At 44.7% G+C, this 19,883-nt stretch overlaps 2 protein-coding genes across 2 annotated transcripts; one reads left to right on the forward strand and one right to left on the reverse strand.

Moving 5' to 3' along the window:
* The first annotated feature begins 3,119 nt into the window (after positions 1 to 3,119).
* LOC144948806 (claudin-4-like) lies at positions 3,120 to 7,736 on the forward strand. The gene is made up of 3 exons (XM_078878456.1): positions 3,120 to 3,349; positions 6,699 to 6,912; positions 7,441 to 7,736. The coding sequence occupies exons 1-3, from the start codon at positions 3,215 to 3,217 to the stop codon at positions 7,734 to 7,736; spliced, it is 645 nt and encodes a 214-aa protein (XP_078734582.1). The 5' UTR covers positions 3,120 to 3,214.
* A 921-nt stretch (positions 7,737 to 8,657) lies between these two features.
* Positions 8,658 to 19,020, reverse strand: DRC8 (dynein regulatory complex subunit 8). Its single transcript, XM_078878687.1, has 7 exons — positions 18,820 to 19,020; positions 17,753 to 17,837; positions 16,395 to 16,467; positions 15,357 to 15,436; positions 14,966 to 15,008; positions 12,704 to 12,770; positions 8,658 to 11,888 (listed from the first exon to the last, which is right to left on the reverse strand). Exons 1-7 carry the CDS (start codon positions 18,842 to 18,844, stop codon positions 11,773 to 11,775), a joined length of 489 nt encoding a protein of 162 aa, XP_078734813.1. The 5' UTR covers positions 18,845 to 19,020; the 3' UTR covers positions 8,658 to 11,772.
* Positions 19,021 to 19,883: the final 863 nt, after the last annotated feature.

A 19,883-nucleotide genomic window follows, 5' to 3' on the forward strand; every position in this document is an offset into this window, starting at 1 on the left:
AATTGCTGAAGTGGAATCAGCAGTTAGACGTCTCCCACATAATCAAGCTGAGATGACTAGGCATGAGTACATTGGCAAAAACAAATATTAGTTTCAGTTAGCCAAAAGCCTTAAGAGAACTGAGAGCAAACAAAGATATCCAAATTCTTGCTGCTGATAAGGGCCGATCAACTGTTGTGATGCCTCGTGAGGTTTACGATAGCAAAATCAAAGATTTACTCTAAGGTACATATCTCAACATTAAACGAGACCTAACCAACACCTTGAAACGTAAAACAACGGCAATCATTGGCAAGTCATTAATTTTCGATTTAAAGCTTTCGTGACTGCAGGGATTCATCTTCTTGGTTCTTTCGGTAAAGTCACGTAGAAGGGAAATAATAAAATAATAAAAATAAAACATAATAAAATTATTATTTTAAAATAATAATTGTATTATGTCACGTAGAAGGGAAATAATAAAATAATAAAAATAAGACATAATAAAATAATTATTTAAAAATTATTAAAAACGAAACATAATAAAATAATTATTTTAACATTATTATTTTATAATGTTTAATTTTTATTATTTTATTATTTGCCTTCTACGTGACTTTACCGAAAAAACCAAGAAGAGAAACACACCTTTACGCATGTCCCTGTTATTGATGACAAATACTTTCTCACAGTTCCTAAATGATATAAATTGCCCATTGTTTTTATATTCACCATATCAAACCGTCAAAGTGAACGTTTGAATTAGATTCGGTTTGCCGTGGACTCTTTGTCTACAATGAATACGGTACTTGTGCGACGTGCCGTACCTGGGCCCTCTCAGCGCCAGCACCTGCAGCCAGAGACGGCCCCTCAGCCACTCACACGGCCACCAGCCTCACAGTGGCATTGCTGTTTCCTTCACAGCTGAGCCTCCTTCTCTCACAGGTGAGCCTCACACGCGTAAGGTGAGTCTCACACTCGCAGGTGAGACTCAGTTCGTATCCTGCACAGGTGTCACCCTTGCACATCCTCACTCCCTCTCTCACAGGTGAGCCTCACTCTCACAGGCAGATCTCAGGTGAGCTTCACGCCCTCTCTCACAGGTGAGCCTCACTCCTTCACAGGCGGATCTCAGGTGAGCTTCACTCCCTCTCTCACAGGTGAGCCTCACTCCTTCACAGGCGGATCTCAGGTGAGCTTCACGCCCTCTCTTACAGGTGAGCCTCACTCTCACAGGCGGATCTCAGGTGAGTTTCACTCCCTCTCTCACAGGCGAGTCACTCCTTCACAGGCGGATCTCAGGTGAGCTTCACGCCCTCTCTTACAGGTGAGCCTCACTCTCACAGCCGGATCTCAGGTGAGCTTCACGCCCTCTCTTACAGGTGAGCCTCACTCTCACAGGCGGATCTCAGGTGAGCTTCACGCCCTCTCTTACAGGTGAGCCTCACTCTCACAGGCGGATCTCAGGTGAGTTTCACTCCCTCTCTCACAGGCGAGTCACTCCTTCACAGGCGGATCTCAGGTGAGCTTCACGCCCTCTCTTACAGGTGAGTCTCACTCTCACAGGCGGATCTCAGGTGAGCTTCACTCCCTCTCACAGGTGAGTCACTCCTTCACAGGCGAGTTTCACTCCCTCTCACAGGCGAGTTTCAGATAAGCCTCCTACTTCTAGATTTGAAGCTTTCGTGACTGCAAGTATTCATATTCTTAGTTTGTTTTCGGTAAAGTCACGTAGGTATTAATTTTGATTTTTTACCTACGTGACTTTACCGAAGCCTCCTACTCACAGATGAGTTCCTACCTCACAGACGAGCCTCACTCTCAGGTAAATGTATGTAAAAGATAGACTTGATGTATTAACTGGGAAAGTTAGAATAATTATCAAAATATGTATTTAGACTGGAAGAATCCGATAAGCTATAAAGCTTTTTTTCACAGATGTCTAGAAGAGTCTCAAGATAATCCTACTTGAGGCGTTAAGGAATATTTTGCGCGTGGGGAGGAAACTGAAATTCTTGGAGAACCGCTCGTGTGTGAATGCAGGATGGACCCTAACATCCACACGCGGAGGTCGGCAACTTCATTTTCCCAGTTCATTTATTGTCAGCTCACAGTGGATTTAATTTGCTTACTGATATTTTTTGCTCAGAATTACTTCCGTAGGATTTGTACACCGGTTAGAGGAAGTGTTAACGTTAGGAGTATGCATCGTAGCAATGCATTTCAGCTTTCACACGCGTCCCTGTAAACTCAAGCATTGGGTCGGGATACGAATTATGATCTGCTGGCAGTGATGGTGGAAATTCCACATGCCTATGGCGGTGGCTATTATAACAACACCTCGTGACTTTGCCGAAAGTTATACAGTACTCTTTTTTATCGACCCAGAGGGATGGATGATGGTGTGTGAGTCGACTTCCAACTGGGATTTCAGCTCATGACCTCAATAGGTTCTCTGCCACGGCAGTGCGGTGTGGGTTATGGATATCGCCACCGTTAAAAGAGATGATGATGATTTCGTTGGTAATCTACCACTCTGTGAACACTCCAATTCTCGTTAAGGAGCACAAACCTATCACGCAAACTCCGGGTCATCCTCGCTAGCAGCGGATTCTGGCGAACACTTTAGATCTGCTCTTTTGTGTTTAGTTTGTTGTCCTTTCTCCGCACCTCTGATTAGCTCGGTTGGCTATGTACGGTGCAAAAGAATTGCAACATACATACATTTAAATCTACATTTGTTCCAGTATATTCACACATTTATTGTTTTGTTCAGCGCACATTTTCCATGTGTAAATGGTGAAACCTCGTGTGTGATGAGCTCCGTTTGTTTGCGAATGTTTGTCTCTGTGTGAGTTATCTGTGTCTCCGTGTACTCTTGTGTGAGTCTGTGTCTCTGTGTCTGTGTGATGTGAGTCTGTGTCTCTTTGCCTCTCTGAGTGAGTTTGTGTGTTTGATGCCGTTGTCTCTATGTGTGCATCTTTGTGTGTGTGAGTCTGTATGTGTTTCTGTGTAATTATGTGTCTGTCTCTGTGAGTGAGTCTGTATGTCTGTGTGTGTTTCCGTGTAATTCTGTGAGTGTGTCTGTTTGTATCTGTGAGTCTGAATGTCTGTGTGTGTCTCTGTGTAAATCCGCGTGATGTGAGTCTGTGTTCGCTTTGCCCGCGAGTGAGTGAGCCCTGCGAGCGAGCGAGTGAGTGAGGAGTCTGTGGCGCCGTGCTGCAGGAGGAGCAGGATGGGCCACGCGGCCCCGCTTGCCCTGGCCGCCCTCTGCGTCTCGGCCGCTGGTCTCGCATTGGCCGTTGCGGCCGCGGCTGCTCCGCATTGGCTCTCACGGGCCACCCTCGGTGCCTACCTGGTACAGGACGAGGTGAGACGAGGCGTGGCGAGGTGAGGTGTGACGAAGCGACATGATGAGGTGTGACGAGGTGTGAGGGTCTACGACAGGAGGGGATCATCAGCACTCACTCAGCGCAGTATGGTCACCAGACCTCACTGTTGCAAAGTCTTCCTCTGGAATCCGTGATGTGAAGTCACCGATTCAACACCGTGGGGCTCATGAGCTCGGCTCATGCCAACGCAAACCAGACACTGCATACGCTTGTGTTGTTTGCAACTTGTGTTTGTTTTGCCTCCTCTACCACTCACAAGGGGGGTTCCTCGCATCGAGAGTTGTTAACTACCTCGCCTGGTGTACAGGAGGTCGTGGGTTTCGAGCCCGACCCTGACGCCTTCTGTATATTTGGAGTTTGCGTGTTCTCCCTGTTCTCCCCGTGATTGCGTGGATTTTTCTCCGGGTCCTCCGGGTCCTCCGGGGTTTCCCTCCACAGTTAGAAACGCGCTTTTAGAGTCTTGGCGGCGATCTATTTCCAGGTGACAAGCTACTTTGTTGAGCTATCATTTGTGATATCCTGGTCGCTTCTGAACAATATATTTTTATTCTAGATTTGAAGTTTTCGTGACTGCAAGGATCCATACTCTTTGGTTCTTTCGGTAAAGTCACGTAGGTGAAAATAAAATAAAAATAACTACATCACAGAATGTAGTTATTTTTATTTTATTTTCACCTAATATATTTTTAGCTCAGTGGGCCGTACCTGGTAAAAGAAAAAGTTTAGTTGATTAACAAATTTGATTTTGAGAAGATTTGCTGATATTTTTTTGTCTTACAATAACGATACGCAGTGGAACGTGGTGAGAGAAAAGTTACATTATGTAAATCTTAACATTTCAGACATTGAGTAGCAAAGGCATTTGAGGACTCAAGCACCACTGATAGGGTACAACGCAGCAATATCGCCCCCCAAACTCGCGTGGAGTTTGCTAACTACAGGTGCAAGGATAGGGACTCTTAAATTAAGGAAAAAATACAAATCCGAACCTTTTCACAATCTCTAATGATTATCCTGGAGAAATCCGATGAGCGATGAAGATATTTTTCACACGTGTCTAGTAGGGGCGAGTCGTGAAATTACAACAATAAACAAAAAAAACGATCGCAGTGCAAAGCATCGGACAGGTAAGCAAAGCACTCAATATATTCTTGGTTCTAGATTTGAAGCTTTCGTGACTGCAAGGATTCATATTCTTAGGTTTTTTCGGTAAAGTCACGTAGGTAAAATTTTGTAATAAAAATGTATAAAAGTAAAATAAAAAGCACGTACTGTGACGGTTCCACCTGAAGACGGAAGCTTGTGTTGCCTCCGAAACGTTGTGATTTTTATTTTATTTTACTTTTATTAATTTTAATTTTATTTTTTTACCTACGTGACTTTACCGAAAAAAACCTAAGAATATATTCTTGGTTCTTTCGGTAAAGTCACGTAGAAGGGAAAAAATAAAATAATAAAAATAAAACATAATAAAAATTCTCACGACGTTTCGATTACAACACAAGCAATCATCATCAGGTGTGAAAACTACAGCAAGAAAATTTTAGCTAAATATAAATAAAATATATTTAGTATATAAGTTAAAATTGCATAAGTCCACCAATTCCGAAGCTTGCACAAGGCAGCAAAAGCTGTCGCAGACCACGCCAAGACAACACTGAGTCGTCTGTCAATACAATTGCACATTAAGATTTGACTATCGATACGCGGGTAAGGATGAAAGTTACAAATCGCATTTGCAAATGCGGTTGTATCCAGCACTAATCTTCTGCTTCAGGAGATTGTTTTGAAGGAAGATTTACGATGTTAAGGGAGGAAACAAGGTTGTTGTTATTCTTGGTTCTGTCGGTAGAAGGGAAATAATAAAATAACAAAAATAAAACTATTAAATTCTCACGACGTTTCGATTGCAACACAAGCAATCATCATGAGGTCGTGAGAATTCTATTGTTTTATTTTTATTATTTTATTGTTTCCCTTCTACGTGACTTTACCGAAAGAACCAAGAATATGAATCCCTGCAGTCACGAAAGCTTTAAATCGAAATTTAAGGTTGTTGTTGTTCCAAAAACGTTGGTGCTGCAAGGGGGCTCTGTCACCTGTACAAATTCTTGGAATAGTTAAAGGCCAATTAGATGGATGAATATGCTAAGCATAGCGCACATTTATTTGCTAAAAGTGATTTTATGGATGAACAGGACCCAATGTACAGGGTGATCCAGATGTCTAGTGACCCCAATTTTATTTTTTTAAGTAAGGCGTAAAAAAAATAAAAAAAATATGCAATGGGGAGAAAAATGTTTAGGGGTCAATTAATTTGGGGTCACACAGGACATGTGAATCACCACACCCTGTAGATTCCAGATGAGACGAGGAGTGTTGACATGTGGAAGGAAATCGCAGAGAGGAGAGCAACTCACAACGGTCCACCGGCTTGTCCCTCCTGCGTCGAGATCGTTTATGGTTAATTTGCTGCTTTAAATGTCCACGTGATAAGCCACTTCGTTGAGCTATCATTTGTGGTCGGGTCACTGCTGACAAAGAAGCTAGTAGCTCAGTGGGCCTTACCTAGTAAGATGAAGAACATAGTTTGGTTTTATTTGTGTGTATATATTTAAGTGATTGTTTGCATTTCCAAAACTTTGCACTCCTAACGTGTTTTTAAGTTTTTGTTGTTGTTGTAACGTTCTGACCCTGGCCCTACTGGAGAATCTGTGAAAAATAACTTTCCGGCTCATCGGATTCCTCCAGCAATAATCACATTTTCCGATTCTGATTCAGACAACGATCGCCCCAATCACAGTTCCTATGATCACTGTTACATTGTTTTAACAGCTTTATTTTGGTGATTTTGAAAACGTTTTGGTTTAGCCATGTTTGTTTGTTGTAGTACAGAGTTAGCCTGATAACTTTAATCTAAATTGTCTTATGGTTGATATTGTTTGGCTTGCATCCCAATGGGATTTTTGCACACAGCGTTGAAATACGGTGTTTTTTTTCTAGAAGACTTTGCTGTTTTTTCCTGGATTTTTCTGTTGCGTGTAGTCACTTTAAGATGTTTCTTGTTCATGTTTTTGTTTGTTGCGGTTGCACCCGAGTCAAGAACCACATGGCTCACAGGGTTATACCTAAACAATAAAAAAAAATTAAAAAATTAAATCGTGCCGAATTGAGAGCATCCATTCCCCGGTGGCATCGCCCCCACTCGCTCGGCCTCGCCTGAAGCCACCGCCAATGGATCGCTGAGCTCGACGTTAATCTACACCCGCTATTCTCATACGGACGAAGCCAATCAATACCTTAACCCCCAACCCCCCGTGGCTCCAGGTGTTCAGCGAGGGGCTGTGGCAAACGTGCGTGGAGCGCGCGCTGCTCGGCCACCGTCAGTGCTCCGAGTACTTCACGCTGCTCGCGGCCCCCGGCGCCCTGCAGCCGGCGCGCGCCCTGCTCCCCCCCGCCGTGCTGCTCGCCCTGCTCGGGGTCGCGGTCGCCGCGCCGCCAGCCTGCTGCCGCTGCCGGGCGCCGCGCCTGCTGCTCGCAGGTGAGAGGCGAGCACAGAGCCCCGCACCCCCACCACCCAGAGCTCCCCCCTCACCACCCAGAGCTTCCCCCCCCACCCAGAGCCCTCCCCACCACCACCCAGAGCTCCCCCCCCCCACCCAGAGCCCCCCCCACCCCACCCAGAGCCCCCACCACCACCCAGAGCCCCCCCCCCACCACCCAGAGCTCCCCCCTCACCACCCAGAGCTCCCCCCTCACCACCCAGAGCTTCCCCCCCCCACCCAGAGCCCTCCCCACCACCACCCAGAGCTCCCCCCCCACCCAGAGCCCCCCCCCCACCACCCAGAGCTCCCCCCTCACCCAGAGCTCCCCCCCCCCACCCAGAGCCCCCCCCCCACCCAGAACTCCCCCCCCACCTAGAGCCCCCCCCCCCACCAGAGACCCCCCCCACCCAGAGCCCCACCCAGAGCCCCCCCCCCCCACCCAGAGACCCCCCCCCACCCAGAGACCCCCCCACTCAGAGCCCCCCCCCCCCCACCACGACCGCCGCCCCGCGATCTCGTTGCAGGCGGCTGCGCGCTCGGCCTCTCTGGCGCGCTGTGCCTCGCCGCCGTGGGCTTCGTGTGCGCGCGCGTCGTCCGCGACTTCTTCGACCCCTTCGTCCCGGAGCCCCAGAAGCCCGAGTTGGGCTCCAGCATCTACGTGGGCTGGGCCGCATCGGCCGCCCTGCTGTGCGGCTGCGCCCTGCTGCTGTGCTCGGCGTACGCGCAGCAGGAGCAGCAGCAGCAGGAGGATGAGGCGCACGAACGCGACCCCACCGCCCCCTCCAACGCGCGCTGGCAGCAGCGCGTCTCCTACATATGAGCTGCGGGAACCTCGCAGAAGCCGGCACTGATTCTCGTTCCTCTTTAGCACGTTGCTCTGCGCTTCAAGTTCGAGTGATGCTACACCATGGATCGTGTTAGTACGACGTGTTAGTGTCACTGCCGGGAGGGTTACTCTGCACTTAATAGTTATAGTGCTGCTGTATCATGGCTCGCGTGTGATCGTTTTATTCCCACTACCCCTGCTCATTTTTACGAGTTATTTTTTAAAGCTGAATGGATCCTGGAAAGTGGACGCGTATTGTAAATACAGGGAGATCTCGGTGTGATTGAGGATCGATTTCCAGCTTCGTGGGAGATCAAACCCCTGGGGATCTTTGGCACCGTTCAACATACATGTTCAATATAAACACCAACATACACATATATATACCGAGCTGCTGCTGCTTCAAGCGAAGTTATTAGTGGCGTAACGGTCGAGTTGAAAATAATCACGTGGTTTTGTTAGATACTGTCAGTGAGAGGAACTAACAGACTGCACCCCCACCCTTCAGTATGGACATACGGACATAGCCAATACCATAACACTTTCAAACTTAGTTGGACACCTTTAATAAAGCGTTCGACATAAATGTATAACTGTATAACAATGCGAATGATCTATAATCTTATGTCTTGCTTTCTCTGGACGTCTGTGAAAAATTGCTTTATAGCTCATGGGATTCCTCCAGTATACATGACGATTCTGATTACATCTCTCCTTACTGGAGAGAGATTCGCAGAGTCGTAAACGGTATTGGGAGTACTCTTTGGTTCTTTCGGTAAAGTCACGTATACAGATAAAAATAATAAATTAAATAATAGCATACGACGTTTCGATTGCAACACAAGCAATCATCATCAGGTATATATTGCTTGTGTTGCAATAGAAACGTCGTATGCTATTATTTAATGTATTATTTTATCTTTATACGTGACTTTACCGAAATAACCAAAGAGTAATTCCTGCAGTCACGAAAGCTCCAAATTAAGATTGGTATTGGGAGTAAGTAAGAACATTTGAGTTTAACACGTAGGCTTTCGCGACCAATATGATCCATAATACAGTTTAGTTGGGTTTGATCGTGTAAATATCTAAATGTGCTGTTAAATCCGCCACCACCCGACACAGCCAATTAGTAACATATTATGGAAGAACATTTCATATTGTGCACTCTTATCAGTCCAGTCCATCACGAATGCGCATTGAGCACACGTTGAAGTGGACTCTCTGAAGCAACAACGACAACAACAACATTTAGAGTCCGTCGCGAAACTGGCTGAGACTCAAGGATGGATTCTGAACGTGAACCGGCAGCGTCCTTCCAGGTCTTTGGGCCGGAGACCCTGAAGATGGGCGCTGGCGGGTGCAGCAGCAGCCGCGGATCGTAGCCGGAGTCGATTTGGGTCGAACTGGTACGCACTGAGAGGGTCTTAGTCTCGAGAGGTTTGCAGAGGGTGTTAAGAGTCTACGCGGATGAGCGGTTGGGTTGTAGGTGGTGTCATTGCAATCATTGGGATGCAATGTTTTATTTGACAAAAAAGTATTAATAACACATTATTATTATTATTATTGTAGTTTACCAGTTTTTGCATTATGAATAAAAGTGTCAAAAAGATGAACATGTGTTGGGATGACTTATTCCACTTTCCATCACTCCTACACGCAATATGAGTATGGTGATACCTGTATTTACCCAGGATTGTGTTTAATTTGAATGTGATCTACAACATGGAAAATATTATAAATTGAGAGCAAAATTATAACATGAAGCAATGTTTCATTAATGTTGCAGGGTGAGAAGATAGCACTACCATCGGCTACATGTAATAGTTTTTTAATAGTTATGTACAAATGGCAACCTTACAGGGTATCGGCACTTGTGTGAGTGCAGCATTGGGATTTTCCCTATTGACTGTTGCACGTGGGTGAAAACCGGAGTTTCCAAAGCCACCCAAGAATACAAGGGAGATAACGCTTTATAATCCATTCAGGTATCTCAGCATCTTTGCTCCACGGTCATAAACCAGCCACTCTCTAGGGGGAAAAGCTGCGTACAAGATCACACTGATCCCCCAACCCCCTCCAAAACGCTGGGCTTCAGACATCCACCGCCAGTAATCACTGCACGTTGACTACGCTATTCCTGAAAATGGCAGCTTTTGGAACATCAAAATACCGACAAAAGTTTATTTTAAAAACCCATATAAACTTATGTTAAGAAGCCTCGAAAAACGCTGACGAGTAGAAATGACGAGTGGTAAATGGCTCGTGGTGAAGCCAATGCGTCGATTCGTGAAAATTTCTGCTTCAGGGTTGTAACACGTAGCTTGGAAAACAAGACGAAAAACAATTGGTAATTGAAACTAATCGTGGAGCTGAATCCCGACAGTTCACATAATCACCTGGGGGCCGAGGGAGGTGACTCTAGTTCCATCCCTAATCATGTAATGGATACATAGGTATTTTGATTTTTTTCAATCGCTTTAACTCGTCGCTTTGATCGATATCTGATTATTACAGCAAGCGCATTCGCCGCTCACACAAAGGTTTGTCTACCGCTCAGCTTATTTTAACGTAAAGCTACATTATCAAAATATTTAGTAGCATTTTTTTTTAAACCGGCACACAGTTGATGATTGTTCGAGGCCCCATTAATTTAGGCCGTGACTTAGCAGAAGAATTCCTCTGCTTGCCCTCGCTGCGCGTGTGTGGATGACATGTGGCACAAGCGCCCCATTGTAATCTCATGGTTTTGACCCCCTATCTTTCGTCACTCAGCAGAGTTTTTTTTAAATCCGCTGAGAGCAATAAAGTGAACGCGCTAAACGCTCCCCTTGTGCGTCGGAGCCTAGCATGGGCCCACAAGAACGTTCCTGCACAGCGTGCAAACACAAAGCAGACAATTGCAAATCGAGATGCTTAAATAAGAGATATGGAAACATACTGTAAAGGGATGGCACAAACGTTGCTTTTGTCTCCGCGGGTAATTTTGTAACTTAGGGTAAAAATATTGAACTTGTGTATGTAAAAGTCAATCGCAGTGAAATTGGAAAACATATACTTTTTCATAATTATATATTGTTTGTATATTAAAATGTAGAGTTAGAAAGCATTGCTACATGTTACATTAGGCTCACGTTTGAAATGTATTTTGTTTAACAGGGTAAGAACTCAAGAAACACGTGGAGTTATTTATAAGTGACCTGGGGTATTGGTCTGCCACTAGGGGGTCTATGGTTTCAATCTATAATTCCAAACTAGTGATTTGCAGTGTAATTCTTAGCAAATTTGGCACACAATGGCCTACTCTTGCGAATAAATGACGTCAGTGGTTCTTAAACTTCCAATGCGAAGTAGGCAGCATTACCACGGTCATCACACTGGCGGTAGTCAACACAAAACCTGCATACGTGGCCTGATCTGTAAATATCTGTATGTACGTTGAACTTCTTTCGCACCGCATGTAGCCAACCGTGCTCATCGGAGGCGCAGGAAATGTGTCCCACGATCAAACAAGGAACCTGCAGCAACTTCTTCCTTATGTGTTCTTGAGCGATTAAATCTGGACGTGCAAAATTCCACTTGTAAAATGAGCTCCCCGCATTCCACACCTATGATTAATAATAAGCACTGCAGAAAACAGCATTGTACGAACGTTTGAATTAATTACAGATAACTTTTTTATTATTATTTATTCAACTTTTCATTGCCGTGCCTAAGAATAAACTACAATAAACCTTCTGGGCTTTAGTACCTTATCGTTGTTTTATAATTCAGTTTTCAGATAGCAAAGCAGTCAAACGCATCAAATTATCCACCACTTTACACACTTTGTTTAATACATACTTAAAAAAAATCGAGATTAACAACTCTTTCTTTATAACTGCTTTTGGTGTTTAGTTTGTTATCCTCCCGCACCTCCGATTAGCACAGTTGGTTACATATGGCACGAAAGAAGCTCAGCGTACATTCGTACACAAGAACAAAACGGCAAAGGTGAAATCTCATCAGGAGCAGCACTAAATGCGGACATTTAATTTTCTTCCACTGCCATCATGGAGACATGGTCCTTGTAAAACACAAGGTTCTTGTCTGGGTCCACTGCAGCAGAGAGCATCTCCTCCATCTCCTCCTGAGTGAACGGCTCTCCTGCACAAGAGGCAGCAGACAATTCATGTTTTGTCCTGGGGAGCAGCAGGGGGTGGGGGGTGAGGTGTGAAAGATGCACGATTCAGGGGAGACTGGCGTACTTGAGCAACGTTTGCAAAAGCATATGCCTCTCTAATTCAATCAATCAGGGATGTAACCGATAAAATAATGGGTGCTGCACACTCTGTGCTCTGGGGATGTGTTTCAGGACGCGTAACCGCATGCGGAGTTTGTCCTCAAAACGACACAAATGAAATGATTTTGTGCCGGTAGCTTCTAGTTGCACGGGCACAACATGCCCGAGTGGGCAGAGATTATGTGGCCACGTGCAGACTGCAAACACACAGAGTGTGCATTTAGACAAAATGGACATCGTTAATTCAAATCCAGATATGGTCAGTAGAGCAGGCTTTGTGTTGATGACTGCCGGTGAAATGACCGTGATGATGCTGTCTAGTTCGCCATGGAAGTTTAAGAACCACTGACGTCATTTATTCGCAAGAGTAGGCCTTTGTGTGCCAAATTTGCTAAGAATTACACTTCAAATTACTAATTTGGAATTATAGACAGAAACCATAGCCCCCCCCTAGTGGCAGACCAATACCCCAGGTTGCTCTTACAAATAACTCCCAGTTATTTCTTGAGTTCTTACCCCGTTGAACAAAATACAAAAAAGGGCCCTTTTTAGGACCAGAAACTGATCGAATGAGGTCTTCGATTGAGCCCAACTAAAAATGTCACGTGACTCTCAACACTTGAAGGTGACTTTCTGACCAGAAACCTCAGGGTGAAGCAACGCTATCGCGTGAGCCTACCTTCCTCCGTCATGTACCGGGTGAGCTCCTCAGGATCCAGGTACCCCTTGCCCTCACTGTCCAGCACCTAGCACACATGCCACCCAGAACGCATCGTTGAGCACGACGTTAAAAGGACAAGGGAGACAAAGTCCTGTACAGGGACTCCTCTACCTACAAACATTCGACTTACGAACTTTCAGAGATACGAACAAACCTGTCCGTACTCTTTGGTTCTTTCGGTAAAGTCACGTAGAAAGAGAAAATAATAAATTGCAACACAAGCAATCATCATCAGGTACAAATGAAAGAGAAAACAAACCTAGTAAACTTAGAAATATAATGCAATACAATATAAATAGTCGGCTAACATAACAGTCAACACCCTACCTGGTTGATTACGTTCTTCCAAAGATTGATAAATTTAAGAGAGAGATAAAATACAGAGCCGGAGACACATAGACAGACACACACGCAGAGAGAGATAACACAGAGACACAAAGAGAGAGACACACCCATAAGCACACAGAGAAACAACGCCTCTGTGTCGAGGCCTTAAATAGATCTGTCCATATGTCCAATTGCCTGTTCGGACCGAGAATCGTAAGTTCAACCGCTGCGCAATCGATGGCGGTGGTGGCATTTACATCTACATGACATTTTACAACTTTTAAAGCCATTCCTCGTGTTTAGTGTACACGCCGTACAACGTGTTTGGAATCGACAGGAGTAAAGTTGGACTTACGAACAAATCGACTTACGAACAGACCTGTGGAACCTGACTTGTTCATAAGTAGCGGAGTCTCTGTAAAACCTTGGTGAACACCAGTGCAAGTATCACACCACTCTGATGTCTCGCCTTATATTCGTGTACAGGACCGAGTCCCACCTCCTGCAACCTCCACTACACCAGCAACTTGACCAAATCAGTTTAAAACGTTCATGCTAACTTTCAAACGTGCGATGCGAAGTGTACGCGAAGCCTTTGTGTGTATGTATGTTGGACGTCTAACGCAACGCATGTAGCCAACCGTGCTAATCGGAGGTATAGGGAAAGGATAACAAACGAAACACAAAACGCAGTGCTAAAGAAATGAGTTTTCAATCTACATTGAAAAGTGGATAGCTCCAGGGGCTTCCTAATATCGTAAGGAAGAGCGTTCTAGACGGCCACCAAAGTGCATCTGAACACGCGCGATGCAGTGACTGTCTTTGTTGATAGCTAGCCAAAATCCGCTGTGAGGATGACCGGAGTTTGTTTGATGGTTTATGGTTTATGTGCCTTGACGAGATCAGCAAGCTATGGAAGGTGTCTGTGTCGTCTCGCCACGAATGTTCAGCAAATATTTCATGCAGGAAATGCAACTTGACACCCATCCACACTCCTCGCCCCCTATGTGGAGTGCAAAGGAACGCGTCCTTCCGCTGCTGTGATTCGCAATAGATTTTTTAGTTCGGCCACATATCGATCTGACCACATTAAACTCTCCACCACCAGACAGGCAAACACATTAAACCGTCGCATGATGTACCAGCGTTTAAGGCACAACATATTGTTTTAGCTCACTGGGAAGTAGAACAATTCTCACAACCACATTGAGCAATTAAATCACATTTAAATGTATACTGCATTAAACATCATCGGAATCAGCTCCAGGAATTCAGAATAAAAATCAAGCAAAGTATAAAATAAACCGTATCACCTGACCCAGCTGCTTGTATCAGTGGCATGACCTTACAGAAACGACCAATCAGATTTCAACAAGATATTAACCACACAAAAAAATAACCCTATGCATTAACTTCACAGTTGCCGCCACTGCAAACAAACTGCCTGCGATTAATTCATTCTGAACGTGCCCTGATCTCCTTGGCTTAAGCATGCAAGTGCCGTACCGATGCTTCATTGTGCGAAAGAAGTTCAAACGCACATACATGGGCCCTCTCCCTTTTCCTCCTGATGACGATAGCTTGTGTTGTGATCGAAACGTCATAGTTTTTATTTTATTAACTTTTTTTTTCTATCTACGTGACTTTACCGAAAGAACCAAATAATATGAATTCCTCTAGTCACGAAAGTTTTAAGTCAAAATTTTTACTCATTGTGTATATAAGTTACTAATATTATTATATCTTATTGAAGTGTTCAACTCACAGCCGTACAATGTGCAACAACCTGAGACACGGCCTCGGTGTGCATTTACAGTACAAACGCATTTAGTTGTTTAGGTTATGTTTTGCTTTTCCAAATTATTTTCTAAATAACCGATTACATTCGCTTGCCTGGAAAGCACGCAGAATAGCATCCTCCGGGATTGATCGGTACCTGCACACAGACAAGAGAAAATGCGGTATTTGTTTAACACATAGGATTTCGCGACCAATATCATCCATAATACAGATTTTTTTGGGTTAGATCGCCTAAATATAAATGTGTAATTAAACCCGCCACCACCCGACACAGCCAATTAGTAAGGTTTGTCACGTAAACAGAACATGCCAATTCGTTTCTAGTACAGCACACCGGTGTGTTGGAGAGCCAAGCTACAACATTTACAATCTGAGTACAACGTTTCGCCAGTAATGATATAGCACGTGAGTTGAAATTCACTAACGTTCTTTGAAGACGTACCACCACTTAAATGAAACTTTAAACACAGTGGAGCATCTCTACCTTCTCTCCATCAACACTTTAGTGATCATCGGAAGGAATTTCTCCAACCTAATGTAGCCTGTAGGTTCCTCCTCCTCGATCTGTGGCGACATTTGGAAAAAACAAGAACCTTCATCGCATGCGATGGAACGGTCATCAACACTGCGAAGGAACTGGTGAAGAACACCAAGGTTATTGACGAAAATTTATTGACAAGTACTTGTGCAGATGTTAACATAAATCTACTATTTATATAAGTATTTGTTTGCATCATTGCCTTTGTCAACTATGTACTGTGTTCAAACAATTGAAGTTAAGTCCAGTCGTGCCTGAGACGAGGGTGGTCGACCTCGCAGCTGAGAGACAAATTTGCAGGAAATGGGAGATGCATACCTGTCAACCCACACAGGTTTACACATATTCTTGCACAAGGAAATTGAGTTTTCAGGTCCATACGGCATACAGCCGTTTCAATATGGGCAAACATGTTTTTGTCTGTTTGTTTGTGTTTCTCCCTTGTGATGGGACTTTGTAGGATGAACGTTGAAATTTGTAAGGGCGCGGGGTGATCAATAATGTCTGAATTGCTCTGTAATAAGGTAGACACTGATAAGGGTTGACAGGTATGGGGATGCGACATCGTCCACTTTTTTATTCACTGTTATCAACCGCCTGCAGAGAAGTTGCATGTTGCTTCTCCATAGAGCCCAAATTTAATTGCGTTCACGCAGATATTCCACGGAGAGGCGAGTCGAGTGCTTTATTTATTCCATTTGTGATTTCCAGAAGGCAAGGAGGATGGCTCTCTGGCATGACCAGAAGCCTACCCTCAAATGCCAGGTTTCATAAATGCTATTCTATTTAGGATTTACATAGCGCCCTTTCCAGGGCAGATTAGATTTATTGTGTAATACTGACGTCAACCTTAGTACTCCACCTGAATATTACTATACAACTAAAAATGTGTATCAATTGCTGTTTAAGACCAATACATTTTAAGCTGAGTATATATATACTGTATACGTCTTATAAATAGTATTCAGGACAACTATTACTCACCTCTGCCAGAACATCATGGATTTCACCTTCTGTAGGACAGCATCCCAAAGATCTGATGATGGTGCCAATTTCCCTGTGGTAAACCCACGTGTTAGTCTCCACACTGCCTCTGTGGCATGCAGCTCTTCAGGTGGAGCATTACTACTTTGAAAATTAGTTACCGGACAGCGCAGTACAGAACTGTACGTATGTATGTTGAATTTCTTTCACACCGTACGTAGCCAACCATGCTAATCAGAGTTGTGGGCGAAAGACAACAAACTAAACACAAAAAGCAGTTCTAAAAAAATGACTTTTTAATCTAGGTTTAAAAGTGCATAGCTCCAGGGGCTCCCTAATATCAGAAGAGCGTTCCAGACGGCCGTAGAAGCGCATCTGAACGCGCGCGATGCGGTGGCCCTCTTTGTTCCACAGTGAGCCAAAAGCCACTGCTGCGAGAATAGCCGGAGTTTTCTTGATGGTTTATGCTCCTTAACGAGATCAGAAAGGTATTATGGTTCATTTGTGGGATGAACTTTTTGTGTGTAATGAGTGCGAGAATGCCTCGCGAGTGACATATCTGAGCTGTGTGCAAACATGGCCTCGTGGTAGCGTTGACATGGTTTGTTGCAGTTGAATCCAGCAGCTACCCTGATTAACCGTAACATATTTGCCGTCCAAGTCACAGTCGGTTGACAAACACTCCGCGACGGTATTTGACAAAAGTGTTGGACACGTGTGAGTGTCAGCTTCACGGTCAATTAATAAAAATTACCCGTAAATTAATTAACAGAGTATAACAAGTGAGGAAACCCAGCCTCTACTGGCAGACTATACTCGTCTGTGAAAACTAAAAAAAAGTTTTTTATTTTACCAGGTAAGACCCACGGAGCTGTGTAGCTCTTTTTAAGAAGTGACCTGGCCACAACGAAGTGGATTATCACGTGGAAATTTATAGCAGCCAAATACTCTAAGCGCGTGATGTTGATTCTATCATCCCACCATAGGGATAGCCTTATACAATACGCATGGCGTGAATACCAAATATGTTAAAGTATTCATAACAGTAACTCACCCTGTATTTAGCTTTTTGCAATTACAATTCAACAATTGCTCATGCAGAAACTGGCTGAGATGTAACTCTATAATTGTAGCGAAAGATTATCTTCTGAAAAAATAGAATTATCAAAGCAGCCAAAATGCATTCATTGGGTTGGGAAAATCGTGGAAAAGAGAAACATGAAATCATCATGGATGGATCAAGTCACCAAGTCCCAATTTCTCCAGCGATGCTCAATGTATCGAGTTTAAAGTTGTGTACGCAAGGCCGAGAGGGAACAGTGTGGATATGGTATTTAAATATATCGAGAAGAGCTGACCTCACATCGACCGTCTTGTTACCCTCGTGGTCAAACACGTCAAAAGCTTCAGTAACTCTCTTGTGGATGTCCGCCACCATGGTCTCTACAACAGCAAACACGGGGAATGGAAATCAACCTCGCAAGAATGGAATTACATGTCGTCAACACACTCGCTGAAGCCCTAAATGCCCATGGTCTCTGATTGTGGTGCCATTTGGGTGGCGACGTGGCCTAGCGGTAGCGCGTTAACTGCTTGCCGTGGTTCGAATCGCAGTGGCTTCCTTGATTGATACTGCGCGTGTATTAACCACACAAAAATACATACTTTGCACCGTCTAATTCCACCTGATGATTGCTTGTGTTGCAGTCGAAACGTCGTGAGCATTTTTTTGTTTTATATTTATATTATTTTATTATTTTCCTTCTACGTGACTTTACCGAAAGAACCATAAATCCCTGCAGTCACGAAAACTTTAAATCAAATTTTATTTTGTCTTTTGTCAACGTGACACTTTTTTGCTGATTGGCCGTGTCGGGTGGTGGAGGGTTACGACACATTTATAAATAACGCGATCTAACCCAAACACGTTGATTATGAACTAGTTGTTCTCCACGTGGTCGTATGAGCTATCAGTTGTGGGCAGGTCGCTTCTGAAAGAGACAGACAGGGAGGGCTCCTCCATACACAGCTCGAGTTGATAAATAAAAACAACATTTTCTTCATCGTACTCTTCGGTTTTTTCGGTAAAGTCACGTAGGTAAACAATTAAAAGAAATTAAATCACGACGTTTCGGGCGCAACGTCGTGATTTAATTTATTTTAATCTTTCACCTACGTGACTTTACCAAAAAACCCAAAACGTATGAATCCTTGCAGTCACGAAAACTTCAAATCTAGAATTGACTCGGAGTCGTTGCGATGTATCGCGGTGGAGAAGGGCCCCAGGTTTTACATCTCTAACCATCAGGTCTCCATGACGCGCGTAATCATCACTTGTTTCCACGCCACCATTCGATCGTTATCGATTAATCGACACAGCCCCGAGGTTTGATGCCCGCATCGACGACAAGCGGCCGTTATTCACCTGCGTTCTCCTTCTGTTCAGACATCTCGGTGACGCTGACGATGATGAAGAAGATGACGATGATAATAAAGATGACGATGATCTTCCGCGTTTATCCTCCACTCCCCTATCTCCTCGTCGTCGTCTGTTGCTGCTTCAGATTCTGCTGTCCCTCCTCTTCCTCAACCCCCCCCAGCCCTCAGTCCCCACACTGACGATGTCGCCCCTCCTCTCCCCCAGCCCTCAGTCCCCACACTGTTACTCTCCCCCTGTCACTCTCTCCCTCGTTGCACTCTCCATGTTACTCCCCCCCTGTCACTCTCTCCCTCGTTACTCTCTCCCTGTCACTCTCCCCCTGTCACTCTCTCCCTGTTACTCTCCTCTGTCGCTCTCCTGTCACTCTCCCTTGTCGCTCTCTCCCTCGTTGCACTCTCCCTGTCGCTCTCTCCCTTGTTACTCTCCCTGTTACTCTCTCCTCTGTCGCTCTCCCTCGTTGCTAGACAACCACCAACAGCGTCCCGGTTACGCGCTCTGATTGGCTCCTTGCAGCGTGCCGTGCAACCAATCGGCAGGGCGGCTCCGCCTGCTCAAGAGGCCACGGCGATTCACAGCCCCACAAGCCAACCCGAGCAGCGATGAAATTACCGCAGTCCCTTAATGTTACTTTAAGGCGCAACATTTAAACAACGCGACACATTCGTCAAAAACGCGTCGAGTTGTTTTGCTACGTGCGCGTGTACACCATTGCCAGCGCAGTATAACTACATCGTTTGTTTTATATCATTAAAAAATATACTGGCGCTGTATTCATACTTTTAGGTTTTTTCGATAAAATCACGTCGGTAAAAATAAATAAAAATAATAGAGATAATAATAGAAATAAAATAATAAATCACGCTGTATTCCTGGTTGACTTCTTTCCTGGCGCGCGGCCAAGCAGGCCCTCGCGCGCGGTGACGTCATCACAATATGCGTGATGACGTCACCCTTAATCCGGACGCTCGTGCGTGATGACGTCACCGCGATAATCTGCGTGAACACGTCACCCGTACCCCGGCCTGGTGCGTGAAGACGTCACTTCCCCT

This window comes from Lampetra fluviatilis, chromosome 51 (assembly GCF_964198595.1).
Source record: "Lampetra fluviatilis chromosome 51, kcLamFluv1.1, whole genome shotgun sequence".
Classification (NCBI taxonomy): Eukaryota; Metazoa; Chordata; class Hyperoartia; order Petromyzontiformes; family Petromyzontidae; genus Lampetra; species Lampetra fluviatilis.

Excerpts from the sequence above, each read along its gene's own strand:
- DRC8 (XM_078878687.1), bottom strand. The coding sequence starts at position 18,844 with ATGTCTGAACAGAAGGAGAACGCAG. Across the intron at positions 16,468-17,752 it reads AACAAGACGGTCGATGTGAG|GGAAATTGGCACCATCATCA; the intron begins GTCAGCTCTTCT and ends GGTTTACCACAG. Across the intron at positions 11,889-12,703 it reads CCGGTACATGACGGAGGAAG|GAGAGCCGTTCACTCAGGAG; the intron begins GTAGGCTCACGC and ends CCTCTTGTGCAG.
- LOC144948806 (XM_078878456.1), top strand. The coding sequence starts at position 3,215 with ATGGGCCACGCGGCCCCGCTTGCCCTGGCCGCCCTCTGCGTCTCGGCC. Across the intron at positions 3,350-6,698 it reads CCTACCTGGTACAGGACGAG|GTGTTCAGCGAGGGGCTGTG; the intron begins GTGAGACGAGGC and ends CCGTGGCTCCAG. Across the intron at positions 6,913-7,440 it reads GCCGCGCCTGCTGCTCGCAG|GCGGCTGCGCGCTCGGCCTC; the intron begins GTGAGAGGCGAG and ends ATCTCGTTGCAG.